The sequence below is a fragment of the Bos taurus genome, chromosome 7 (assembly GCF_002263795.3).
Source record: "Bos taurus isolate L1 Dominette 01449 registration number 42190680 breed Hereford chromosome 7, ARS-UCD2.0, whole genome shotgun sequence".
Taxonomy (NCBI): Eukaryota; Metazoa; Chordata; class Mammalia; order Artiodactyla; family Bovidae; genus Bos; species Bos taurus.
Genome location: NC_037334.1, coordinates 11,232,367 through 11,260,053, shown reverse-complemented (window position 1 = coordinate 11,260,053; position 27,687 = coordinate 11,232,367). Strand labels below are relative to the sequence as shown.

Genomic DNA, 27,687 nt, shown 5'->3' with positions numbered 1-27,687 from the left:
GGTCCCGGAAGCTGATTGGCTAGCCCCGTGGCGAGAGCGGCTAGTTCCTGCGCAGACCGGCTCTGCGGGGCGGGGACGAAGGTGGGCGCCTTGCGCACTGATTGGCTGGAGGGGCGCGAGCGGCAGGGAGGGGCGGGGCGGATGCGGGTCCGCGGTTAGTCTCGCGCGGCGGTCGTCCCCGCGTGAGGTACTCTGTGGTGTAGCGTGCGCAGGTAGCAGGAGAAGCAGCTGCCGTGCGGGGGAGCCATGAAGCACTATGAGGTAAGAAAAGAGAAAACGGGGATTGAGCGACTGCCGCAGACCTTATTTTTCGATTTCGTGAGACAATCGGCTCCCCGTTTTACGTCCTGTGCCCAGAAAAGGAGCCGGACGGCGCAGGCGCAGTAGGCACGCGTTGTGCCCAGGACCACTCGTAAATTTCAGTGCGCATGTGCGGGGGAGGTATTTATAATTCTGCAACCCTGGCTGTTTTGGGGGTGCCTTTTCTTGGGGTCTCTGCAGGACCTGGGAAGCTTGCAGGTTCCTCGCAGCTCCCCACGCAGGATGAATTGTAGGTAGGGGAGGAACGAGGGTGTGGAACCCTTGCTCTCACTCTTGAGGGTGTCTTGCACAAACCTTGCACCGTGCCTTCGCCTCGGGCTTAGAAAGGGGCTTTGCAGTCTGTCCTCTCTGGCATGACCTTTGGACCCCTTCCCTCGCCCGGGACGGCTCCCTGAGCGGCTTAGGCGGTGAAGGAGGTGTAGCTGCAATGCTGGCTCCTGCTGAACAGCAAAGCTGATCTTTGCTTTCTGTTAATCTAAGAGATCATCTCCGTCAAGTCCTGCGTGTCACCGAGGAGGAATCTCACACCCACAGCCACTTTTGAGGTTCAGGGCTTCTGACTCCTAACTGGGGCCTCTTTTACCCTTAAAACGAAGTGTTCTGATGAACTTATCAACCTAGCTGATAATATAATATTAATAATTTCATTATTGCTGGCTTATAAGTAGCATTAAATGATTAATTTATTATTAAAGTTCATAATAATAATTTAGAGAGTGTTACGTTTCTGCCAGTGAGTGTCTGTTACCTTGTTTTCTTAGCCTCACAGCCTTGTGAGATAGGAGACTTATTATTGTTTCTGTATATGAAGAAACAGTCTCAGAGATGTCAAATGACTTGCTCAAAGGTCCCCAGCTAGTTAGTAAATGCAGGACAGAGAAAAACTCAGGACTCCAGAGTGTCAGTTGCTAACCACTTTGCCATACTGGTCCCCAAATGAAAATTAGCCAGGTGAGAAACTTTTTTTTCCCCTTCCCGGGTTTAAAAAAGTGTGTTAAAATACACATAAAATTTACCGTCTTAATCATTTTAAAGGGTGCAGTTCAATGGCATTAAGTACATTCACACTGTTGTGCCACCATAACCACCATCCACATCCACCTCCAGAACTCTGTTGTTTTCATCTTGCGTAACAGAAATCCTACCCATTAAACACTAACCCCCTTCTCTCCTCTGCCCAGCCCCTGGCAACTGTCATCCTACTTTCTGTCTCTTTGAATTTAATCATGTTAGGTGGTTCATATAAGTGTAAGGAGACAGTCTGATTTTTGTTTGCTAGTGAAATACCACTGCTTCTGCCCACTCCCTTTACTACTGCTACTATTACTGTTATTACTTTCTGTGGTAATTTACCCAGAATCTTTTGAAACCTTTAACCCAGAAGTTGTTAATGATTTTTTGACGTGGCACAAAAATGAGGAGGTAGAATTTAGTAATCTCTTATGCCTCTTTCAACTTTATGATTGTAGAGTGAAATTCTTCTAATACAGTTCTTCTAATACAGTTTTACCTTTCAAAGCCTCTCTGTAACCCTGGAGAAAAAACCACATTCAGTTTGAAAGACGGAGGATGGGAGATACATGTGGCCTTTGACAAAATGGAGTTAGTTTTAGTAGTTGGCAGGCAGATAAGGTAGGCCCCTAAGGATCCTTGGGGTGGACACTTTTGTTCTGCAAGCTTGTCACAGCCTTAGGGTCATGGCTTGATCAGGAGGACACTCAAACCCTGCCCCTCCTGGAAGTAGAAGCTTCAAACCCACTGTTCAAAGTGACCTTGGAGGAAAAAAATAAAGTTGTTATATTTCCATGTTCTGTGTTATCATTCTCTGCTGACATTTGACACATAAGCACTGAGGTGGTAGCTCCAGGGTTGCTGTACAAGGGTAAAATATCTCTCAGCCCAGTTTGCACAGCAGGCTGATCAACTCTATTACAGGTGTTTGTTGCAGATCAATAAAAATAGCAGAGATTCTTTCCTTCACATTTAACACCTTGAGAAAGACTGTATTTCTATTTGGGACTAAGTGTGTTCTTCCACATCCCTCCACCTGCCCAACGCCCCCCCCCCCCGCCCCAACAAAGCAACCCCTAAACCACTGGGTGATTAACACCCACCAGAAAGACCTTTTTGACTGGGATAGAGCCCTTGGAGACTATGGAGTGTAATTTACAAGAGAGAGAGTTGATGCTCAGAAAGGTTCGGGACTCGCTCAGTGACACAGTGAAGTGAATGAGGGTTGATATCTGATGTTTGAGGCAGCTAGGATTCCGGCTGGAGGGGCGATTTTTGCCACTCACTAAATAACTAGCCTAGGGCAGATTACTTAATCTCTCTGAGCTCCTCGGAGCAAAATAATTGTGACAGAAAAGGCCAATAATAACATTATGAAATTGCTGGAACTATATCATAAGGGGTGTTTATAAAAGAGGAGTGCTGCACACAGCACTGGTTCATTTATTTTAACTGTTGTGCATGATTTCTTCACATGAAAAGCAATTTAGTTTGATTTACTTGGTCCTTTAAGCTTCCCTGATGGCTCAGATGGTAAAGTGCCTGCCTGCAATGTGGGAGACCTGGGTTCTATCCCTGGGTTGGGAAGATCTCCTGGAGAAGGAAATGGCAACCCACTCCAGTACTCCTGCCTGGAGAATCCCACGGACTCAGGAGCCTGGTGGGCCACAGTCCATGGGGTCGCAAAGAGTCGGACACTACTGAGCGACTTCACTTCACTTTTAATAAATCTCCAGACATCATGTTGAGTAGAAAAAAGCAAATAGCAAAAGGTTTTTTAAATTTAAAAAAACATACCAAATGAGATTTATATGTGTTTTTTTTGTGGATAGACACCTAATTAAAGGATAAATTGTAATATGAGGTTAGAAATGTATGGGAATTACACAGTAAGAGGAACCATTGCTTGGGGAGGGATGGAACGGGAGGAAAAGGCATAGTGAGGGCTTCAGATATGTCTTTTTCTTTTTTTAAGGAATTTGTTGTAATAAATAGAGTGAAATATAAATCTGTTTAACCTGGGAGGTGGGATCTTAAGTGTCTGCTGTCTCATGTACTTTTTTCCTTCTGAATCCTTGGGTCCCTTTGAAGTAGAAGGTGAGGGATAATTTGGGTTTTTGTAGCCATCAAGCGCTGTGTTAACATGCAGGTTTCTGACTTCTGCACATTAAATTTGGTGCCTGTTTGTAGGAAGGTATTGTGTTTTGACGGAGAAGGCAGTGGCGACCCACTCCAGTACTCTTGCCTGGAGAATCCCACGGACGGAGGAGCCTGGTGGGCTGCCGTCTATGGGACACGACTGAAGCGACTTAGCAGCAGCAGCAGCAGCATTGTGTTCTGAGATGGGGCCTGCTTGATCTCTTCACTCACACCCTGCTGTGTGCTGCATCCAGCAGGCCTTCTGAAAACGCTTTTGGGATTGATTGTTTAATTACAGACGGGGGGGGGGGGGGGGGGAGCCTGGTTATGATCCGCCTCTTTCTGGGTCACTTTTTTTTTCCTTTTTATTTGGCTGTGCTGGGTCTTCATTGCTGCTCACAGACTTTCTCAAGTTGTGGCACACAGGCTTCTCATTGCAGTGGCTTCTCTTGTGGCAGACCAGAGGCTCTGCCTGTGCTTAAGTAGTTGCAGCATGCAGGCTCAATGGGTGCTCCAGCGCATGTGAAATCTTCGCAGATCAGGGATCAAACTTGTGTTCCCTGCGTTGGCAGGTGGATTCTTTACCACGGAGCCACCAGGGAAGCCCCTGGGCTCCTTTTTGTTGCCGGATACCAGGGGCAGGTCACATTTCTTGTGTCCTTGCAAAACCCCTGAGAGTTGGATACTCCTCCTTCCTCCGTTTTGTGGATAAAGAACCTGAGGCTTGGAAAGGTGAAGGAGCTTGTCCAAGGTCACATCGTGGTGGAGACAGGATCCAGACCTAGGTTTGTCTGTAGAAGAGCCAGAGCCATGGTAATGTTGGGGATGCTGGCAGTGCTGGTAGTAAGAGCCACCGGTGGTTGCTGAGGCCTGTGAGCACCTGATCAGGTGGGCATTAGTGTTACTTCTACTTAACAGGGAAGGAAACTGAGGTCCAGAGAAGTCAGTTAAGTTGCTCAAGGTCACGGAACCAGCAAGCAGTGGTGCTGGGCCTTGGTCTCTTGTTTGCCTGGCTCCAGTTTCTGTCCCTGTGATGATTCCCTGCTGATGCTAGTTGGGTTGGTGGCTGTGCAGTGCTGTTCTGAGTACCCAGCATCCCTGGAGGGAGGATGGGAGGGCCCCTGTGGGGTCCTCTGACAGACAGAGCCCCTCTGCCCTCACGTTGGATGGGCTGCCCCTTGGAGTTCCAGAGGTGAATTAGATGGGATGGGGTAGCTTCAGATCATGGTGAGCTTTTGGGACCTTTCTTGTGTTAGCGTGTGTCAGACCAGGAGCCTGTGGGGTTGGGGTGGTTTTTAGGCTTTTCTATGCCCTGCAGGCTCTGAGCAGGTGGAGGCTTACACTGGCGATTCTCCTGGTGAGCCCCTTTCTCTGACCATTAGAATTGTGGCTCTACACTTCAGCTACTCACCCCCTTGCTTCTTGGAATCTCATTGCCCCCAGGCCTCAGTGAGTTCTAGAACTCTCAGATAAGGGGTGCTTCCCCAGAGCCACACAGGGTGGGGTGGTATCCTCCCTGGGAAGACAGAAAAGCCTACCAAGCTTTGGGTCAGGGCTAGGTTCAGATCCATAACTGCCCGGCACGAAGTATGGAGCCCGTAGGTTCTGTAGCCTCTCGAGCCAATTTTCTCATCTATAAAATGGGGATCCTGGTGGTGGTGTGCCCTCGGTGGCTGACTTTGGCTCCATTCTTCCCAACCTTGCCTTCAGGGACATCAGGTTGCTAAGCTTGAAATCAGCAGAGGGCGTGGGTAGGGGTTGTATTTACACCATGGACTGAGGCAGATGCTACAGGCAGACCCTCCCTCTTCTCCAGTCCCAAGTTACTCATGACCTGCACACCGCTGGGCACCATGGGCCCTACCTCACAGGTTATCCCTTCAAGGAATTACTGCTCTGGTGAGCATTAGATGGGTGCAGCACAGCAGCTAACATTTAACTAGTTCTACTGAACTACACCGGAGAAGGCAATGGCACCCCACTCGCAGTACTCTTGTCTGGAAAATCCCATGGATGGAGGAGCCTAGTAGGCTGCAGTCCATGGAGTTGCTAAGAGTCGGACAGGACTGAGCGACTTCACTTTCACTTTTCACTTTCGTGCATTGGAGAAGGAAATGGCAACCTGCTCCAGTGTTCTTGCCTGGAGAATCCCAGGGACGGGGAAGCCTGGTGGGCTGCTGTCTATGGGGTCGCACAGAGTCAGACATGACTGAAGCAACTTAGCAGCAGCTGAACTACACCGTGGTCCTAAGGCCTGAGAGAGGGAGAGGAGGCGCGGCCTGGGGGAAGGAGGCGGGGCCTGGGGGAGGAGGCGGGGCTGAGGTGAGGAGGTGGGTGGGAAGAACCAAAGTGGTAAGGGTGGCAGTACGGGTGGCGGGTGGTGGTGGGTGGGCAGCTGGGCGCAGGGTGGGACAGCTGTTGGAGAGAATGGTGAGGGGCTCGAGTGGGGATGGGGAACCCTGAGCCTGGCAGAGCCTCTTGAGTAACTGGTTCCTGAGCAGTGAGAAAGGTGGAGAGTTGACAGCTGTGCGTGTGGTAACATTGTTAATGCAATTGAGTTTGGTGGGGAGCCCTGTACTTTGATTGACAGGCTTGGCCAGATGAGAAAGGCCCGGAGACCTTGGGCTGGTTGGTCAAGTTCAAGCTAGATCTTAACACCCTCCTGCTGATATTGACAGTGGCAGCTGAGAATGTTTTAATACCTGGCCACAGCCAGAGCATTGTGAGGAAAGTCACTACTGATACAGTGCTTACTCTAAGTGCTTTTTATCTATCGACTCCTCAAAATGAACCTGTGAAGCTGGTACTCTTACCCTTATTTGAGAGATGGGGAAACTGGGACCCAGAGTAGGGAAGCAGTGTGAATTCACAGCTGGTGAATGGCAGGGCCTGGATTCTACTAGACCCAAAGTGGGCTTTGCTGTGGGTGGGCCCAAGCGACCACGCGTTGCGGAAGGAATGAAGTGTGGCTCAGTGGCCGTGCCCTTTAAAGGCAGGCCACCAGCTCTACCCTCAGGACAGTTACTTGACTGTCTTGGAACATTTCAGTTGTCTCATCCGTGAAGCCAGGGTAAAGACACCTGTCTTGGGACATCCCTGGTGGTCCAGTGGGTAAGACTCTATGCTTCCAATGCAGGGGGCCCGGGTTCCATCCCTGGTCTGGAACTAGATCCTACCTGCTATAACCAAAGATCCTGCATGCCGCAACAAAGATCATCAATCCCGTGTACTGCAGCTAAGACCCAGAATGGCTAAATAAATAAATATTTTTTTTCCCCCACTAAAAAGACACCTGTCTCATGGAGCCCCTGGGCCATCTGAAGTGTCAGCACACTGGTCCGGGGTCAAGGTCCAGATCATTAGGTGGTCAAGGACAGAGCTGTATCAGTGAGGCTACCTGGAATACTTTCTGCATGCGTTCTTTCTAGAACATCTCCAGATGTGTTAATGAACAAGACCCAGCGGGCTCCTGGAGATGGAGTTGTGCCAAACAGTATGCCCAGAGATGGAGGAAGAAGCCCAGAAGCCCATGATGGTTCTGATGTCACACACCTTGAAGCCACGTTTTGGAATGAGCTGTTCTGTCCTTCTCTGTGGGAGGACTGTCAGTGAAGTCACAGCACAGTCAGAACCCACTTTCTAACATCGAGAGAAAGAACCATTCCAGGAAACAGGTGCCCAGAGTGGGCCTGGTCCCCTCTGATGCCTGTCACAACCTCCTTCCTTACAGGCGCACCACTGTGTCTGTTCTTGGCCCTCGCCCAGCAGCAGCCAGAGGGTCTCTGGGGCAGGGAGGATCGTAGCACTCTGCACCTCAGAACACCACCCTCAGAGCTTCTTGTCCTCTGCCCTCTGCTGACCTCACTCATTGCTGGGCTGGTTTCATCTTGAACATATACCGCCACATTCCTGCCTTGCACATAAGCCCTTCTCCCGGCCAGAAATGCTCTTCCCTCTGTTTTTCCTGTGCCTGCTTTCTTCTCATTGAGAGCTTACCTTCATTGTCATCATAGAGGCCTTCCTTGACTGTCCTGCTGGAGAGGGACCGCTGCAGCCTGTTCCTCTCCTCTGGCCCTCCCTGGGCTGTGGTTGTGGTTTCATTTGGGAACTTGATGGCCTTCCTACCTGGACAGAGTGAGCTCCGTGAGGGGAGGGGCTGTTGGTGTCTTGTTCCTGCAGCTTCCCTGGCACCTGGACGATTGAGGGAGGTTTGTGAACGGGTGGGTGAATGTATCTTCTGCCTGGGGTCAGGCCCACCGGGTGTAGAAGGGCGAGTGGGTTCTTGCTGCACTGGATGAGTCCAGTGTTGCGTGTATTGGGCTGAGGTGGCCCCGTGTGACCCATTCTTAATGGTTCCTACCAAGGGAAGTTGGCTTTACAGGTGGTTTTAAGCCCTGGGTCCACCCTGGCCACTGTTTCCTGTTGTCCCCCTCCTCCTGGAACCTGGGCATGACGAGCCCAGGACCTGCCAAGCCGGCCTGTGGGCCTGCTCCTCGTCTTGGCACAGGTTGCTAGCAGCTCCTGCTGGTCTGGACACTTTGCCGTGCAGGCTCCAATCACCTGTTCTCCAGCCCATCTCCCTTTTCTTTCCCCCTTGGCTGTCCTGGGTCTTTGTTGTGTCACCCGGGCTCTGTAGATGCAGTGAGTGGGCTTGGTTGCCCCGAGCCATGTGGGGTCTTATTTTCTGAACCCAGGTCCCGGGCATTGGAAAGTGGATTCTTAACCACTGGACCACAAGAGAAGTCCTCCATTGTCTATTTACTAGTTCATTCCTTCTGACATTTTTTTTTTTTTTTCTTCTCTGTACCTATTGTATGCCAGGAAAGTGGACTCTACCTTCAGGGTCTCTTCGTCTAAGCCGAAGCCTGAAAGAAGTCTTCCGGGAAGGGAGGAGCTCAGCTTGGGCAGAGGTCTGGAGGCCAGGCTAAGTGGTTGTATGATGAGTGATGGGGCTGATCAGGCCAGGCTTTGCAACGATATCTGTGGACTCACTGGCGATGGAGGTCCTTTTTCCTGTTGATGTTGCCCAAAAGCTTAACTTTCAGAGAGCAGTTTATTGAGTCCTTGGAGAGTGCTCCCACTGTGGTGTGTGTTATATAAACATGTGAGAGTAGTTGTTCCTTATTACTGACAACTGTGTTGTGGGTGGTATTCAGCACTCCCTGCTCCCACCCCCAGTCCAGTGGTTAGAGATGGGCCACGAGCCTCTCAGTCCTCTGGGGGATAAAGGGCCTCTCAGTAGCCTGTGGTGACTGGCAGGCTGGCATAGCCCTCTCCCTGCCCTGTCCCTGCTCGAACCAGTCTCTTATGTAAGCAGAGCTCATGGGCCATTCAGGTACCCCGGGAGACTGCAGAGTTCTTGGTCTCAGGGCCTTCTGAATTCTTGTTTTCCTCTTTAAAAGGACCAGGGAGCAATGGCTGGGGACCATGCCCATTGTGTGAGGGGCCTGAGGGAACGTTACCTGGCCTTTGGGTGTGAGTGGGCCTTTCAAGCTGGTGGGGAGGGCAGTGGTAAACAATCTGCTTGCCAATCACACGGGAGACGCAGATTTGATCCCTGAATCGGGAAGATCTCCTGGAGGAGGAAATGGCAACCCCCTCTGGTGTTCTTGCCTGGAAAATCTCATGGACTGAGGAGCCTGGCAGGCTGCAGTCCATGGGGTTGAAGAGTCAGACTGAGCACACACACAGTTTAACACTAGCAGCTGGGGCTTCATAGAGTAACCGGAGGCAGGCTGAACTGGAGTGGGTCCGAGAGCTGTAGCTTCTGGTCTTCTTGTTAGGAGAAGCTGTCTCCCAGGACACCTCAGGAAGCTAATCTAGAAGAAGAGGGGTGGGTTGGGGGAGTTGCCGAATTGATGCTTCTCAGGAGGTGCGGTTGGCAGAGCGTGTCTCTGGTGGGGGGTGGTGAGGGTAACAGCAGAATTCTCGGGAAGATACGTATAGCCTGGAACAGTGTGTTGTTGAGTCCACTCTGGAGAATGAGATCTCCTGCAGTCTCCTGGCTGGAGGTGGCATCCACAGAGGGACAGGCTGGGGTTGAGCCGGGAAATCCCAGTGCTGGGCCAGATTCCAGAGAGGTAGCTCTGCTCGTCCCATCCTCACATCCCATCATTCAGGTCTCAACTTGAATGTCACTTCCTCCGAAAGGCTCCCTCTGAGCCACCCAGGCCACACTTGTCACCTTCTCGCCGCTCCTGTTTTGGTTCTCCGAGTGGCACTTAGCAGCTTCAGAGAGCTGTTAGTGTGAGGCTGTCCTCTGTCACACCCGCTGTGGATCAAGTGATTGTGTCCCTGCCTGTTAGAGACCCACGGGAACAGGCCGGGCGGGCTCAGGCAGTTAGCTGCATCGTCCATGCCTCCCCCCAAACTGTCCCACGTCCAGCGATCAGGAGGACCCTCCGGCTTGCGGGGTGCCTGGCAGTTCCCTGGAACTGGTGGATTTAACTGGGGGCACTTGTAGCTCTGGTGCGTTAGTGTGGGCGCCTGCTTATCTTTTGGTACTTTGGAACTTGGCCATTTCTGCCCCCCTGTTTTTGACTCTAAGTTGCTTGAACTCTGAATGTTCATGTAGGGATGACATGGAAATTCTACAGGAAGCACTAACCGTGACGGGCAGGCCCCAGTAATGTTTCCTGCCAGGCTCCTCCAGGCGCCATCTGAGAAGTGGGCCCCGCGACTACGCATTCTGAGCACTGCATCCGGGCTCCCCGGGGGCCTCGGTAGATGGCAGCATTTCCCGTCTCTCCAGCTGGGCCTGCGAACCTGCACCATCTGGGGAGAAAGCGTGGGGAGCGGTGTCTGAAGACTCCGGGGCTCATTTCCTCTTGCTTCATTTCACTCTCTCTGCTGGAGCCGAGCTGGCCGAGCCCTGTGGGGTTGGGGGAGGCTCTGAGGGTCTTGACCTGTGAAGCTGCTCAGAGGCAGCACTGGACGGGGGCAGGCAACCAAGGGCAGCTTCCAGCGCCCCTCCTGCAATAGCTGTAGCTGAGTATTTTCTGTTAAACTACCTTTCCCTTTATGGACGTGGCTAGGCCTGTTCAGTATTCCAGAAACCCTGCCCTCCTCCGTCAGAGTCTTCTTTCACTTGGTAGTTACTCTCCTCTCTTTGTTCCACGATGTACATCTTTCCCCTCAGCATTTTCATGTTCCTGAAGTTGGGATGCATCTTATGATTTGTATCTGTCCACCCATTTATCTAATGTTGGCATATGTGTCCCCCCTCAAAAAAAAAAAAAAAAAAAAAGAGCAGCTTGTTTTGAGTCAGTGACACTTAAGGATCCAGGAATTAGGGCGTTTTTCTCAGTGCTTGCCACCTTCATGCTCTCATCAAAGCCGCCAGGGTCTCTGGCCTGGGCTGTCTGCAAGACGGTCACTGCTTCCACGCTTGTCCCGAGCAGCAAGAGGGTTCCTTCTCAAACCAAACCGGGTTGTGGCACTTGAGCCACTGCCGCTCCCGGGACTCACACTTGGAGGACTCGTCTCGGCCTCCACTCCAAGGCTGCTCCGCAGCTGCGTGCCTTTGAGCACACTGGGCTGCATCCAGTCTTTGGATGTTCCCGAGCCTTGCCGACCTGTGTGCTGCCCCAGGGCCTTTGCAGTTTCCTCCGGGAGCCTCATGCTGGCCATCACTTTGGCTCAAGTCTCACATCCTTAGAGAAGCCTTTCCTGACCGCCTCCTGTGGTCCTCTGGGCTCCCTGCCCAGCTCTTTTCTTCCCAGCAGCTGGTTCATCCTGACCTCGTGTTATGTAATAGATTCTTTGCCCATATTCCCCTTGAGCCTGAGCAGACCCAGTGGGCTGGGGCGGGGGGTGAGGGGGCACTTGGCCATGGTATCCGAGCATCTGGGCCAGTGCCTGGCATGCTGCACACAGGTCTTTCTGTTCATCATCGAGCTTAGCACCCTGCACAGGCCTGGCGCAGTGAGGGTCTCAGTCAGTGTTGCCTGAGCAGATGAAGAACGGGAACTTCTCAGCCAGCAGAAGGGGTTCTTGGGGGTTTGAGATGCCCTCCATATGTGGCTGAGCCCTTCGCAGGTCTCTGTGTAGGAACCCCTTCCTGCTCTGCTTGGGCACTGGACACAGGGTCCAGGGCTCTGTGGGCTCCCTGGCCTGGGCCAGGCGTCTGCAAGGAGCACAGGGAGCGGGATCGCTGTGGGGCAGAGCCCTCTGGCTTATGTATGGGAAGGTTTGATGGGCTTGCTCGGAGCTCCTCTGGGCCACGTGTTGCCTGGGAGCTGGGCAGCTCCTGGGGCTGAGACTGGACTGGGATACGGACTCTTTCTTTCACACCCTGACTGGGCAGTGGCTGCCGTACTGTGTGTTCTTGGGGACCTGCGCGGGGCTGAGAAAGTGAGCAACGCCAGGCCCTGGGACCGGGTCACGAGTCACTGCTTTCAGAAAAACAGTGGAGTGGTGCCTAACGGTAGCTGGAAGACCTTACAGATATTTCTGAGACTAGGTCACCGTGAGACTTTGGGCCAGTAACTCAGAAGGAGTTCACAGAATTGGGGACTTTTTTGCTTTAACAAGACCCTGTCTATACTCATCTGCTTGTTTATGTGAATATGGCTTCTTAGTGTTTACTTGAATAAAGAAATGTCAGAATAAAAGCTCTATCTCATTCTAGCAATAAGAAATAGTCACCTTGGCTACATGACCTGATTGGGAAAATGGTACATCCATGCCATCTAGAGATGCAGTGCTGATAACCTGCTGTTTATGGTTAATGTTTAGTGATGGTTGTTGATTCATAGTTTATGTTTAGCTGATAATGTAATGATAACTCATCCTGAAGGATTTTCTCTTTACACTTAGAACCTTAGGTCATGAAAATGTTCGTAAGAAATTTCAATTTGAGCAGTAGATATGATGCTCAGTAATAACCTTCAATCAGGGACTTCCCTGGTGGTCCAGTGGTTAAGAATCAGCCTGCCATGCAGGGGACACAGATTCCATCGCTGGTCTGGGAATATCCCACATGCCTTGGGGGCAAGGAAGCGCATGTGCTGCAACTCCTGAAGCCCACGTACTTGAGAGCCCGTGCTCCGAAACAGGAGAAGCCGCTGCAGTGAGAAGCCCGAGCACCACGAAGCGTAGCTGCTGTGCTCTGCAACTGGAGATAACTAGTGAGTCACAATGAAGACCCAGCACAGCCAAAAAAAAACACCCCACAAACCTTCAATCACGATCCTGTATTTGAATAAAATTCAATGCAGGAGGGTAGCGAATAGAATTCAACTTCAAGGCAAAAAAGGAGCAAATATTAAGGAGCTTGTTTATAGCCTTTTTTTTTTAAGTGGAATGATGGTAGATAGGAAGCTACTTAGGTATTTAGACCCTGGTGAGATTTAACAGAGCCCCATAAATTTTATATAGAATTTGCAATATCTGCAGTAGGCCAGAAATGACATCTTTTGCAACTGTTCAAGCTCAGGTGAAAAAGTATTGTCAACTTAAAAATGTGTTGGGGGATACATTCAATCAGCAAAATTATTTTAGGGATATGTGTGCGTGCTCATTTACTCAGTCATAGTCTCTTTTTCGACCCCATGAACTGTAGCCTGCCAGGCTCCTCTGTCCATGAAATTTTCCCAGGCAAGAATACTGGAATGGGTTGCCATTTCCTCCTTCAGGGGATCTTCCTAACCCAGTGATTCACCCACGTCTCCTGGGACTCCTGCATTGGCAGGCGGGTTCCTTACCACTGAGCCACCTGGGAAGCCACATACATGACCCGTGTTCATAGAGCACCCAGATTGCTCACAGATGCTTCCATGTGATTACAGGAAGGAGGAGTGGTGTTTCTCAGTGAGCTGAATCTCTTTGGGGTGTTCAGTCAGCATTTCAGACTTAACATGTCCAAAACTGAGCCTGGATTCCCCCCCACCCCCCACCCCAACCTCAGCCTGCATGATCTGCGTGACTCCCACTTCCCCACACCCACGCCTGCCAGTTAATGGCAGTTCCAGTCTTCTCATCACCAGGCCCCAGGCTGTTTGACTCACCTCTTTCCCTCACGCCTCATGTCCCGGAATTGGCAAATAATGTACCTCTGCCTTGGGAATACCTGTGGAATATAACTGCTTCTCATCAACCCTGCTGCCATCATGAGGCCCAGGCCAGGGATTGGCAGACTCTACCTGGGAAGGGCCAGATGGTAAAGCCCAAGGCTTTTCTGGCCATACAGCCTCTTGACGGCTTCTCAACCCTGCGGCTGTCACAGAAGCAGCCCTGGACGATCTGTCAACCCGGGAGCATGGCTGCGTTCCAGTGAACTTTGTGGATACTGAAATTTGAATTTCATATAATTCCCATGTGCCATGCAATAGGCTTCTGATTTTTTTCTTAACCACTTAAAAGTGTAGAAATCATCTTAGCTTGTACAAAAACAGGTGGTGGGCCAGAATTAACCTGTGGGCCATAGTTTGCTGGCCTCTTGGTTTAAGCCATCCTTTATCTTGATAACTTCTTTTTTTTTTTTTATCTTGATAACTTCTTATTGGTCTTCCGGGTTCCATCCTTATTCTCCCATATATAGTTCAGAGGGGTCCTTTAAGAACTTGTCATGTCACATCCCTCTGGTGCCCAGAACCCCCATGGCTCCCACTTCAGTCAGAGTAGAAGCCATAGTCCTCACCGGGCTTGGGAGACCCTGCATGACCCATCAGCTCCCTGTCCTCACCTCCTCTCCTCCCCCCACTACCCTGATCCCCAGCCACAGAAGCCTTGGCTCTGTTGCTTAAGCACACCGAGCAGGCGGCACCTCAGGACCCTTGCACAGGGCATTCCTCTGCGTGGACGCTCTCCTCCGATCTCTCAACTGCCCTTTCCTTAATCACCTTCAGGGCTTGGCTCAACATCCTTTCGGGGGAGATCTTTCTTGACCACTTTATGTGAAACTGCCGGCTCCCTTCACCTGCCACTCCCTGTCCCGTTTTATTTATTTATTGACATGCTACAGAGCATGTAGGATCTTAGTTCCCTTGCTGCTGCTGCTGCTAAGTCACGTCAGTCGTGTCCGACTCTGTGCGACCCCATAGACAGCAGCCCACCAGGCTCCCCCATCCCTGGGATTCTCCAGGCAAGAACACTGGAGTGGGTTGCCCTTTCCTTCTCCAATGCATGAGAGTGAAAAGTGAAAGTGAAGTTGCTCTGTCATGTCTGACTCCCAGTGACCCCGTGGGCTGCGGCCCACCACGCTCCTCCGTCCATGGGATTTTCCAGGCAAGAGTACTGGAGTGGGATGCCATTGCCTTACCAGGGATCAAGCCCATGTCTCCTACAGTGTATGCATGGAGTCTAAACCTCTGGAGGTCAAGGAAGTCCCTATAACTATTTTATGGTCTGTGTTCCCTGCTAAAGTGGCAGTTCCACACGGGCAAGGATTCCGGGCTGTCCTTCCAGGGCTGAACTCCCCAGAGTCCCTAACAGTGCCTGGTGTGTAGTAGGTATTTAGTCACTATTCAGTCACTGCTTTTACAGTGGAATGAGTCTCAGTGTCCTCACCTGGAAGAGGGGAGTAATAGTAAAGGAGATAATTTGTGTCAGGACCTGCCTCCCCGCCTGCACGTTGGGAGTATACAGGAGGTGTTAGCTGTTGTTGCTGCTGTGGGCATTAAGGCCGGCCACATGGGTCTCAGACTGGGCTGTCGCGCGCAAAACTGACCTTCCTGCTGCACGTGGAGCTGGGCGTGCTGTGCGCGGGTCGGGAGTCAGCCTGGACGAGCGCCCCCTGCTGGTCAGCCTGTTGTCAGCGTGTTGTCAGCCTGTGTCCACAGGGCTCCAGCGTCCCTTCTTCCAGCTCCCTGGCCCGACAGCGCTTTCCTGCCAGAGATGCAGAGAGACCAGATGTGATCACCAACCTTGACCTGGCCAGGGTGTGCAGGGTTGCAGGTCTGGGCTGTCCTCCCAGAGTCTGGGGTCAGGGACGGTTCTGGAGGACGAGCATTCAGTTCTACGGAGCAAAAACAGGTGGGGCCCTGCCCCTGGAGCCTGTGACTCCTGAGCCTCCGCTGCCTTGTTTGTAAAGTGGGGTGACAAGGCCAGCTCGAGCTGGTGGAGGCTGGGTGCTGGCACCCTGCTTGACGGCTGAGGGAGGGGGCAGGGACTGGGTAGGGAGCGACTGGGGCAGGGGGGTTGGCTGAGAGTTTCACCGAGGGCATGTCAGTCAGTCAGGCAGTCTGTCTGTCATGATAAGGATTTGGAGCATTGTCCAAAGGGCAAGAGCCTATTTGAGGACGGCAGCCCAGGGTGAGTTGGCCACCTCCATCTGTCGCTGGGAACTTCGAAGCTGTGGGTGCCTGACTCCATCAGAGGTCCCTATTTTCTCATCTGCATTGTCCAGGTCAGGGCTCTTGAGGTGGGCTTTGTAGGTGGGCAGGATTCAGGGTCATTGGGCGGGGCCCTTTGCCACACCTCCCACGGGGATGCGCTCTGTCAGGCCCTCTTGCGAGCATTCCCGTGTCAGGGCGCGGGCAGGAACAGAGGCTGGTCTGGCTGTGGTCTCTGCAGCTCTCTGCCCCCATGGCACTGGTTTTCCAAGCTCATTGGTGGCTTTAGCCTGTGGCAGAAAACAGCAAAACAGCTGCTGACCCTGCCTGCGCCCCTCTGGGTGGTGTTGGGGTGACAGGCCCTTTGCCCTTGGCATGGCCTGGTTCAACGGGGGCCCGGAGTTGAACAGATAAGCCTCCCAAGGACACTCCCTGGGGAGGTGACTTGTTATGCAGAATCCAAACCTCTGGAACTTAACATCAGCAAGGAGCTGGGTGCTTTCCAGATAATCAGGGCCAGGCTTTGTTCCCCCTTTCTTTATTTAGCGTTTAGTCCTGTTCTCCAGAATGCAAGTGGTTTTTGTGTGTGTGTGTGTGAGGGTGGGCAGTGGGATTCTTTCGGCCCAAGTTGGCTGGCTCTGACCTAGTTCTGTGCCTCAGGCAAGAGCAACCTCTTTTCCCAGCCCTGGTTTTCTGGGCTGCTTAGCTGGGGTTGCAGTCTTTAGTGTACAGGCCCAGGTGATTGTGCAGGTAAAGATCTCAGCACAACGTAAGCATGCATTTGATAAACCATACTAGAGGCGGCACTGCCAATGAAATGGGCCTTCACGGTGCAGCTGTGTCCAGGACAGCGCCCTCTGGAGGCCCCGGAGGCCTGTAACTGCCCAGGGAGGGGTCTGAGCCATGGGAACCAGTGGGCTGCTGGTCAAAGAGTGTGGTGGCCCTCTTGGGCCCCAGACCCAGAGTCTTGCTGTGTTGCTCCAGCTCCTTCATCTTGGGCCTTCCGTGGTCATAGCAACCAGCCAGGGCACCTGGGTGCCCAGAGAATGCCCTGCAAGGCTGGCTACTACTGGCCTGTGGCGGGGCTCCACCAGCTTCTGGCCTTGGATCCCAGAGCCCAGGGACATTGGCATTCAGACCCTGCCATTAATCGTCTGGCCAGCAGGGGTGGGACGTCTGGCCGCTTGAGGCCCTAGGAGTGGGTGGTCAGTCTCTGCCTTTCCTACCCTGGGTGACATTCCCCGCCTCCCCACTGCAGCACTTCAGGGAGGCTGTGCAGTGCCCCCAGGCACCTTGGAGAAATGGGGTCAAGAGCTGAAGCCACCGGGGAAGGAGGTATTTCTGGCCCAGCAGGTGCGGCCTGTGCTGGCTTCCTGGCAGCTGAGCCCAAGGTTTTCTCAGCTGCCCTGGCAGGAGTAGTGTGACTTCGACATTTCTGGAAAGTGGAAGGGAGAGGGAGCCGAAAGCGCTGAGCTGCCGAGTCTAGATGAACGTGCTGAAGACTCTGCATTAGTGAATGGGGTGAGCCGGTTGGGCCCACACTGCTCAGGGCCAGGCCTCCATCCATCCTGTGAGTGTGGCTGCCCTTGTGCCCTGTGTGGGGCCTGTAGGGGCCGGGAGAGCCCAGGTCAGTGGCTGAGGGACCCATGGGGCCCTCTGCCCCTTTATCCGGAGTTGAGGTTGCACTGAGCAGGGCTTGCGCCCACCACAGGCCTCTTGCACCCCAGCCTCAGGAGCCCTCCACCGCCAACCCCGACAGTCCTGCCTGGTGCAGGCACTGGCACCGGCTGCGATGTGCCAGGCTGCCCAGCACAAGGCAGCCTGGTCGAAGGGCCCTTCTCTGGCAGGCAGCCCCTGTGGGGTCCCCGAGAGCCTGCTCTAGACAGGGGGCCTGTGCCATTGCTGCCTGGGGGTCTCCCCAGGGCATGTGCCTGCTGGGGGCACAGCTCTAGAAGTCTGTGTGGTGGGCAGTCTGGGGTCAGTTTACTGCTGCATGAGCTGGGAGCACCCCTCGGAACTCGGCTTCCCCATCTGTGAGATGGAGTTAATGGCGCCTGCTCCCTCGGCCGCCTTGGGGACTATAAAGGGGGGTGAGGAGAGGTGTCTGGGTAACAGCTGCAGTTCTTACCCTCTCCTGTTGGGAGGGTTCCCTTGTAGGACACACAGAACTGGGTGGTGATAAAGGTGACCTGGAGTCCACGCTGACTCTCAGGCCTGGGCCTGGGATGTAGACTGCCCTGGGGCCCCTGGGTCTTGTTTACATCCAGGAGGGGCCAGAGGGACACTGGGCCCGGCTGTGTGAGTGAAAATGGGGAAATGGAAGCTGGAGTGGGGTCTGGCTTCTGGCTCGGGAGCCCTCCTGGGAACTGGCGCCTGGGCCCTGTGTGGCAGCTCCCACGGGGTAAAGCAGCAGTTGCAGACTCGTCCAGCCCGGGCTTAGGTGGTGCCTCCCCTTCCTGCCACCCTCCTGCTTGGTGCTTCTCCCTTCTGAGGCCCAGGTCAGAACCTCAGAGTCCCTCCCTTCTCACCTCCACATCCAGACCCTCAGCACATCTGGTCACTTCCGTCTTCGCAGTCTGTCCACTTCTTACTCCATGGTCACCTCCCTGCTCCTGCCCCCACTGGTGCCTCTGCCCTGGTCTTTCACTTTGCAGGGGGTGCCTCTGAACAACTGAATCAGGTCACACCCCTCCCCTGCTCAAGAACCCTCCGTGGCTCCCACCTGCATCAGTAATAGCCAGAGTCCCTCCTGTGGCACACAGTGCCTGCGCCTTCCCTCCCCCGCTGTGATCAGCCCCCTCACTCCCCATTTGTGCCTTCCTGCTCTCCCCCTCCACACACTGCTTCTGCCACACCGGGTCTGCTGCTTGCATTATATTGGTCAGGGACATATTAATATGGCTTTTGTTGCCTGTTATTGATCAGAGACAGATGAGTATCACTTACATAACAGGTCACCAGCCACAGGCGTTAGTTTCTGCAAAACCCCCTCGGTCAGCAATGAGTTAAACATGCTGGTGCAGTCTCAGGGCCTTTGCACTTGCTGCTCCCGCTGCCTGGAACGCTTGTCTACGTGGCCATGTGCATGGTGTGTTCCCACTTCCACTGGCCGGCCTCCTGACAACTCTGAAGTGGCCATCCTCCCCGCTCCTGACTCCCCCACCCCGCCTCCTTTCTGTTTTTCTCCACAACTCTTGGTTTAAAACATGCCACTATTGACCATCTGTCTCCCTGTCCCCTGCCCTCGCCAGAACGCATGCAGGTCATGGCAGTGCCCGCGGGAAGTGGGGAGGCGGGAAAGGATACGCGAATGAAGGAATGAGCGTGAGATAGTGGCTCCCCAAGGCCGCCTGGCTGGTGAGTGGGAGAACAGTTAGTGCACATTCTCCTGATCTCATCCTGCCGTGGACGGAGGTACGCTGGTCATTCACCTGGAGCGCCGGCCGCTGTGCGCACCCTTCGGGCCGTGGCCGCAAGGGGGCAGTGGAGAGCGCGGCAGCGTCCGCGGCTGCTGACTCGAGCGCTGGTGCTGAGCTAGAGCAGGGACGCTTGGTGCCGCCCCGCCTCCGCCATCAGCACGTGTCTTGCTATTGTTAGGGTTCGGGCTCAATGTCACCAGCTCCTCGCACCACCCCTCTGACCTTGGTGTGGTCGGGCCCCTTCAGGGTCATCGTCAGGTTTTGCAGGAAAGAGACCTGGCACCCCGTGTGTCTGCCACTTGTATTTTGGTAGTATCGGTCTGATAACATTTACTTTTCTGTGAGAGTTATTCTAGACCGGACATGTTTGTGTGCTTTCTCAGGGAGGCCTTCCCTGACCGCTCTGTCTAAAATGGCTGTCCTCCCCACTCCTGATCCCCGGTTCTCTGTTTTCCCCTTATCTCTTGTTATAAACTTTGCCACTGTTGTCTGTCCCCCCCGCCCCGCCCCTCACCGCCCCCCCACAAGCACATACAGACTAGAATGGTGGTGCTGATTATCTGTAAGTCTTAAAGTAATCCTGTGAGATAGCAGGTGAGGGCGGCCCACTTGGTAGCTGAGAAAATGGAGGCTCAGAGAGGTTGGGTAACTTGCCCAGCGCCACACAGCCCGAAAATAGGTGAGTCTTTTTGACCTCAGCGCCTCCTTGTCAGGGGCTGCTGGGCCTGTGGTGCTGCCTGCAGGCAGGGTGTGTGGAGCCTGTCAGCGGGGAACCCCTTCTGTGTTGGGGGTGCTGGTGAAGGAAAATAGAGGGTTCCCTTGGAGCCAAAGCAGGCTCATTGCTGACCCTTTGCTTCAGTCAGTGGTGCCCCAGGGCCTGGGAGGAGGGTCTGGCGGCCAGAATGCTGGGCCCCGCAGGGTCGCCGGAGCTGGGCCGTGGCCTGCAGGCCTCACAGAGGCCTCCTTGGAACGAGGCTGGGGAAAGCTCCCCGCAGCAGCTCCTGCTCTGGGGTCTGGCGTGGTGGGCAGGCCCCCCAGCCCCCCAGTATGGTGACGGAGGGGTGAGGGAAAGGCCTTGGCTCAGAGGCTGGTGGGGAAGGGGCTTTATGCCCCAGCTCCGTGGCCTTGGGCAGGGGGCCTCCCGCAGGTGTTTCTGGAGCACGGCTCTTCCCGGGCTGTGTTCTAGGTGCCAGGGAAGGGCCGAGGACAGGACAGTCTCCGCCCCCTGGAGCTGACCATCCAGTGGGAGGCAGACGGTAAATGTCTGCGTTGCTATTTTAAGGTGATGGTCAGGAGGGACCTTGCTGAGGTGGCGAGGGAGAGCCCTGTGGGGTCTGGGGGAGAGCAGCGCCGGTACTGAGAGCTGCATGTGCAAAGGCCCCGAGTCTGTCCTGCTCTCAAGCCCGGTTCCCTCATCTGCCACGTGGGGATCACCCCGGGAGCCTTGCCTCCCTGAGGCTATGGTCCTCGAGCTAGCTTGAAACAGGTGCTCAAGGAGTGGGTGCCCCTTTCTACAATGGAGCCTTGATCAGCGGCATCTGCCCATTTCCACGAAGGCGGGGAAAATGGCGGGCCCCACTGCCTGGCAGTGTCTCTGGGTACTCCCCTGGGGTGGGGCAAGTCTGCAGCCCGCCCCCCCCACCCCTCCTGCAGGGTGGGCAGCACCCTGCCCCTTGTCCGACCCTGCCCTCCCACCAGCCCTGACCTTGTGCTCCCATGAGTCGCTGTTGGCTGGAGCCCAGAGCCTGGGGCCTCCGAGCGAGAAATCCTCCTGGGCTGGGTGACGCCATCGCTGAGCTGTCCCCTGTGCCCCAGGCCAGACTCCTGCCCTGCCCTTGTCCTCTGCCTGGCCATGGTGCCCGAGGCTTTGGGGCCACACCCTCCGCCTCACCAGTGCCCAGACTTCAGGTCAGCCTGATGGGCTTTGTTTCATTCATCCTCCAAGCTCTTGCCCTGCTCCACGTCCCCCCAGTCCCTTCCCTCCATGGGGGACAGAAGGAGACGCCACCCCTTCAGGAACTTCTGCCACTCACTCCTCCCTGTCCCTAGCCTGCCTTCTCCCTTGGCGGGGAGCGTCCTGAGCCTGCAGCCTTCTCTTCCGTGCTCAGGATCTCTGCTCGGCAGCCGCCCGGGTCACCTCACCCCAGTCCTGGGCCCCCACCCAGGCTGGCTTCAGGCCCGGGCACTGGGGTGTGTATGTGACAAGCATGGGGGTGAGTGCGTGCTTGGCACAGAGCAGAGGGTGGGGAGGGGTGCAGTGGGGGGTAACTCAGGGGCTGAAGATTGGAAGTGCATGGTGGGGTTCACCACATTTAGGCCCTCAGTCTGGGTGAGGCGGGGTCGTGGGGAGCCTTTGCTGCTCCTTGTCTCTTACCTTTTCTTTTTCTGGGTAATTAGAACTGGTTTATACACCCACCCCCCAAAAAAACCCTACTTTATTGAGGTGAATTTCGCATAATATGCAGTAAACCATTAAAAAGTAAGTGGTTTGGCAGCATTCAGTACATTCACAGTGTTGGGCAGCCTCTGTCTCATTCCACAGCTTTCTCGTCACCCCAGAAAGAGACAGGTCCCCATCAGCTGACGTTCCCCTCCCCCTCCCACCGTTCTGTTGTGTGTCTGCTTCCGTTTACCTGTTCTGGACATTTCACAGGACAGGCGACCCCTTTGTATCTGGCTTTTTTCACCTGGCGTGTGTGTGTGTGTATTCTACCTGGCACACGTGTGTGTGCGTGTGTGTGTGCGCATGCGTGTGTGTGTGTGTCTGTATTCTACCTGGCATACGTGTGTGTGCATGTGTGTGTGTGTGTATTCTCCTACCTGGCTTTTAAACTTTAAAAATTTACCTTTCTTGAAGTAATTGCAGAGGCACAGACAGTTGCAAAATAGGTACCCACCCCTCCAGCCCCCGCCCACCCTCCCAGAGCCTTGCAGACCTCTCTGGGGTGGAGGTTTGGGGACAGGACATGAGAAAGGAGGACACAACCAGCCACAGTGGCCCTGAGCTGGGGCCGCCCCCTCCCCAGCAGGCCAGGGGCCTTGCTTGCTGCCCCCCCGCCACCCCCCGCCCCGGGCGGGCTTACCTCCGCGAGGGCGCCGCTGCTCCTTGCAGCCCGGGTGCGGTCGCTGCGGTGGCAGTGGTGGCGGCAGCTGCAGCGGCGGCCGCTGGGAGGGGTGGCCCCTGTCCCCGCTGCCCCCTCCTGCTGCCCTGCTTCCTTTCCCAGCAGCCAGTTGGGGCTTCTACAGCCCACTGTCTCCTCCTGGGTCCTGGTCTGGTGCCCGGGTTTGGGGAGAGGGTAGGATTTCAGCCCTCCCCCAGCAGCTGGCCGGCCGGGAGAGGGGCTGGTTGTATTTTAAGCTGTTGAGTGGTTCAGCAGGAACTTGGAGGCCTGCTCTCCAAGGAGACGTGGTGCAGCCGTCCTGCAGACCACACGGGTCCCGAAGACATGTGGGTGTTGCCCGCCGGGGACCCGGCAACTATTAATATGTCTGCAGCCCCGGGGCTGCGGGCCCTCTGCCCGCCCGGGGACCTGCTGTCAGTGCCCTTTCTGGCACATTTCGCCTGTGCCCCTCCCCTTTGCCGGGAGTCCCCTGGGTGGGGCTAGATGCTTGGGGGGCACAACCAGCCCCCTCCTCCTGGCCCTTCTGTCTGATTGTGTCATCTGTGTGACTCCAAGGCATTCAGTAACGTGCCCCAGGTGATGGCAGGCTCCTGCTCTAGCATGGTAACAAGAATGTTGGCCAGCACTTCTTGGGCTCTGGACTCTCCTGCCCTGGCTCCGTGACGAGGGACAGGTGGAGCATGGATGGCTCACAGGCCTACAGCCACCCCTGGCTGGCACAGGGAGCTGGGACCTGAACCCAGGCCCATCCCCTTTCCCTCTTTGCAGGCCCTCAGGGTCTCCTCACGTCCTGAGGTTTTGGGGTATGTCTGGTCTGTCAGGCACCATGCCAGCCCCTCAAGGCACACACCTTCCTACCAGCCCCCAGGCTGGGACCGAGAGAGAAGCCTGGGATCAGCCCTGTGTGCCGCCTGCTGTGCCCCCTGCCTCTCCTACTGGCAGTGGGGGGTGTCAGAGAGAAACCCTTTCCCTGGGTGGGGGTCTCTGGGTGGGTGGGTGTGCCCTCAGAGAGCCTCGTCCAGGGCCCTGCCCTGGGTTCCACGTCCTACTCCTTTTCTCCATGCTGCCTCCGACGAGGGCCTACCAGGTGGGAAGGGCTGACGGGGTCAGACCCAGTCCTGCCTGCCGCATCCGGTGCCTGATGAAGATCCGCACCAAGCCCTGCCCTGGGGCCCTCAGACCTTTCATGACGGGCTGGGGCCACTAGGCCTCACTCCAGCTCCCCCAAGTTTGCACCCTTCACTGCTGGCTGGCATGCCTTCTCCTGCCTGCCTGCTTAGGGTGGCTGGGTCAGACCCCCTCGGAGCCCTGCCTCTCCCAGCATTGCCCCCGTGCACCCCTGCCTGGGGCTCAGAGACTGGGGGGTGCCTGGGATGTCTGCTCTGGGCTCTGGGGGCTCAGAGCCTGGACAAAGATGCCGTGTTGGGCTGGCATGGTGGAAGGACTGCCCTGGTGGTGGCTTTGAATGAGGCCTGGGTGGACCTAATGAGAAGTAGGTGGAGAGGGGGGCCAGGGAGGTGGGGGTCAAGGTCTCAGTATTGGCTGGGGGTGCTTGCTGGAAGCTTCTGCATTTCCAGACCCTTGCCACACTTAGAGCGAGGCTCTCTGCACCGGGAACCCTGGAATCTGTCACCTTCCCTGGGAACACGAACGCACGAGGAAACTAATCCATAGTGTCCCTTGCAGCTCAGAAGGGGAAATGGATGATCTATCTCACAGATTCTCAGAATAGCTGGGATTTCTCCAAGCCCAGGGAGCGCTGAGGGCTGTGCTGGGCCCTGGGCTGCCCGCTGACCTCTCCCCCTCCTCCTGGTGGACTGGCCCTTGCTCTGCACTGGGCTGGGACCCGCCTCGGTGCCCATCCTGGGCATCTCCCCACCGTGCTGTTGGGGGTCCATGTCCACTGGAAAGTCTTACAGTTGGAGCCCCCCAGGCCTGGGGGGGGTGCTGCTCCCAGGTCCCTCCTCCCCAGGAGGTCTGCGGCGTGGCTCCTGGGGGACTCCGTGTGGGGCAGTTTTATATTTAGCTGGGCCGTGGCTGCTGGGCCACTCAGGTTACATCTGCACAGAAGCTGGCAGTGCCAGGGCAGGCACGGGCTTCCTTCCAGCACCGCGGCAGAATTTGATCGCGCTGGCCCGGCCCAGAGCGCCTCGCGTGGGGAGGTCTGTGGTGGGGGCTGACGGCCGGCAGCTGGGGACTCTGGCTGCTGCGGGCAGAGCGGGGCAGCATGGACCTGAGCGTGAGCCTGGCGGCCAGGGACAGCAGCCAGGGCCTCAGCCCCGGCTTTGGCCTCAACGGCCTCCCCCGGCCTGCGCCCCCCAAAGCGACCAAGAAACCTAAAAAGGCCGTTCTCTTCTTTGAGGTGGAGATTCTGGACGCCAAGACCCGGGAGAAGCTGTGCTTCCTGGACAAGGTAGGACCAGCCATGGCGCCAGCTTCGTGGGCCCGAGGGTGCTGGGCCTGGGACCCCTCCTTTCCTGAGCTCTTGGCCCCCAGGGAGATGCATATGCCCCTCCATCTGTGTCCTGACACCCACCCCCTGCCCTTCAGGGTGTGCAGGACGGGTGTGTCCCTGTGCCTGGGCCTGCCCCTGCCGCCTGGCCCTTGGGGGCAGAGCGCCCTGTTCCCTGGGTGTGGTCTGGAGCTCATGGTGCATGAGGAGGCCGTGCAGCTTCAGTGGACCCTGCAGGGCTCTGGGGCCTGGGAAGGAGGTGGGGTCCTGAGACCTGCCCCTTTCTGAGGCCAGGCCAGGGGAGGGGGGTGGTCCCATCCCAGGGAGGGCTGGAACAGACTGAGGGCCTTCACTCTGGGAGGAGCTGTGGGTGGGGTGGAGAGGAGGGGCAAAGCAGGCTTGGCTTCCATGCTCACACCATCCCCCAGCTGGTCCAGAGGCGTCCTGGCTGCCTGGTTAAAATGGCCTTCCGGCCCATGGCTGTGGTGTCGGCTGGATGGGTTGGGGGGCCTGGTCTCCAACCCTCCCCCTCCCATAGCAGTTGCCTAGGACCCCAGTCCATCCCACCTCACCAAGAGAGATCCTGGGCCCCTGGCCCTCCAAACTCCCTGCCACAGCTGACTTGTCTCCGGCCTGTGCTTCCCCCAGGTGGAGCCCCAAGCCACCATTGCCGAGATCAAGAACCTTTTCACCAAGACCCGTAAGTCCAGGGCCCAGACACACGGCCCCCTGTGACCCCTCTGGGCAGGGGCCTCCAGGTGGGACCCCATCCTGCCTGCCTCTCCCTCAAGGCCCTGCAGAGATGCCCCTGGTGTGGCCCAAGCCTCTCGGGGCTGGCCTGGGGCCGCCGCCCCCCTGTGGCCACCCGCAGGAACGCCCTTGCAGGGCTTCCGGAAGGACAACATCCCGCTATTCCTGCGCTTCCGGTCCGTGTCCCGGGGCCCAGAGGAGCCCCACCAGGCTGTGTGCCATGACACCCCACTCTCCCTACAGACCCACAGTGGTACCCCGCCCGCCAGTCCCTCCGCCTGGACCCCAGTGAGTACAGCTGTCTGCTGGGCTGCCCCCGGGCTCCAGGGTGGCTGTGGGCGAAGGCCCAGCAGCCCCTGAGCCCTGGCCCAACTCTCCTCAGAGGGCAAGTCCCTGAAGGATGAGGATGTCCTGCAGAAGCTGCCCGTGGGCACCACGGCCACACTCTACTTCCGGGACCTGGGGGCCCAGATCAGCTGGGTGACGGTGAGTGCCGAGCCCTCCTCCCCTGCAGTCTTGCCTCCCGGTGCCCCGCGGGTGACTCGCCCTCCCCTCCCCAGGTCTTCCTGACAGAGTACGCCGGGCCCCTCTTTATCTACCTGCTCTTCTACTTCCGGGTGCCCTTCATCTACGGCCGCAAATACGACTTCACGTCCAGTCGGCACACGGTGGTGCAGTGAGTGGGGCCGGTGGGAGGAGGTGTGGGGTGGGGGGCCCGCCGGACCCGCCTGCGCTGAGCTGGCTCCCCGCCCCCAGCCTCGCCTGCATCTGCCACTCATTCCACTACATCAAGCGCCTGCTGGAGACGCTCTTCGTGCACCGCTTCTCCCACGGCACCATGCCCTTGCGAAACATCTTCAAGGTGAGCCCCCAGCTGCACATCGGCCCAGGCCCTTCCGCCCCGCCCTCCCTGGTGCCCCTCGCCTGGGTCCTGCCCTCCACGGGGCCTCCATCCCGCCCCACTTTTTCAGAACTGCACCTACTACTGGGGCTTCGCTGCGTGGATGGCCTATTACATCAACCACCCTCTCTACACACCCCCCAGTAAGTGGCCGGGGACCCTGCTCCCGCTGTGAACACCGCCCCCCCCCCCCCCACACTCCCCCCCAGGCTCTCCCCTCACGGGCCTCTCCTCTCGGCTTCCTCTTCAGCGTACGGAGCTCAGCAGGTTAAACTGGCGCTCGCCATCTTTGTGGTAAGTAGGCCAGGATGGACAGCGGGGTTGGGGGGAGTCGCGGGGCAGGGGGGCAGGGTGGGGGGGTGCTCTGAGCTGACCCGGTCTCTCTCTCAGATCTGCCAGCTTGGCAACTTCTCCATCCACATGGCTCTGCGGGACCTTCGACCGGCTGGTGAGTGGCCGACGCGGGCAGGGGTGTGGCCGCCGGAGTAGGCCCTCGGGGGCTCATTGCTCCTGCCTTGTCTTCCCAGGGTCTAAGACCAGGAAGATCCCGTACCCCACCAGGAACCCCTTCACCTGGCTCTTCCTGCTGGTGTCCTGCCCCAACTACACCTATGAGGTGAGGGTCTGTGCTGGGCTTGGGGTTCCCTGGGGAGGGCTACCTTTGGTGGGGGGCGTGCTGCCTGGCTCTGTAGCTGCTTTTGCAGTTTGAACTTTAACATTTGGCGAGGGAGACTGTGGCCTTTTGGGGCCTAGGGTGGGCGGTTGTCAGGCTGGGCAGCTTCACCGTGCAGCCCCCACTTCACTGCTGGCTGCTCCAGCACTGGAGGTCGGTTGCCATCCCCAGTGGCCCCGAGGGTGGGCGAGGCCTCAACAGAACACCCCTGCCCGCCCTCACCTGGCCGTTCTGCCCACAGGTGGGGTCCTGGATTGGCTTTGCTATCATGACCCAGTGTCTCCCAGGTGAGCCCCTGGCCCCGTCCTTCTCTGGGGTCCCCCTGGTCCCTTCCGTGTGCAGCCCGCTCTTCCTGACTTCCCGGTTCCGCCCCACAGTGGCCCTCTTCTCCCTGGTGGGCTTCACCCAGATGACCATCTGGGCTAAAGGCAAGCACCGCAGCTACCTGAAGGAGTTCCGGGACTACCCGCCCCTGCGCATGCCCATTATCCCCTTCCTGCTCTGAACAGCGGCTCCCCACACCTGGGCCCAGCCAGGTCCGGCTCCCGTCCCACCCCCCACTCCTGGAGGAAGAGTGGGGACCACTGCTCTCCAGGGTCTGGAATAAAAGCTGCCTGCCCGGCTGGA

At 56.4% G+C, this 27,687-nt stretch overlaps 1 protein-coding gene across 1 annotated transcript; it reads left to right on the top strand.

Moving 5' to 3' along the window:
• Window positions 1-157: 157 nt before the first annotated feature.
• Window positions 158-27,687, top strand: TECR (trans-2,3-enoyl-CoA reductase). Its single transcript, NM_001034748.2, is given in 13 exon segments — window positions 158-261; window positions 24,647-24,697; window positions 25,385-25,436; window positions 25,730-25,774; window positions 25,869-25,972; window positions 26,047-26,162; window positions 26,243-26,348; window positions 26,458-26,530; window positions 26,638-26,681; window positions 26,778-26,835; window positions 26,915-27,003; window positions 27,302-27,347; window positions 27,438-27,687. Coding segments are annotated over 13 exon segments (927 nt in total). The 5' UTR covers window positions 158-246; the 3' UTR covers window positions 27,566-27,687.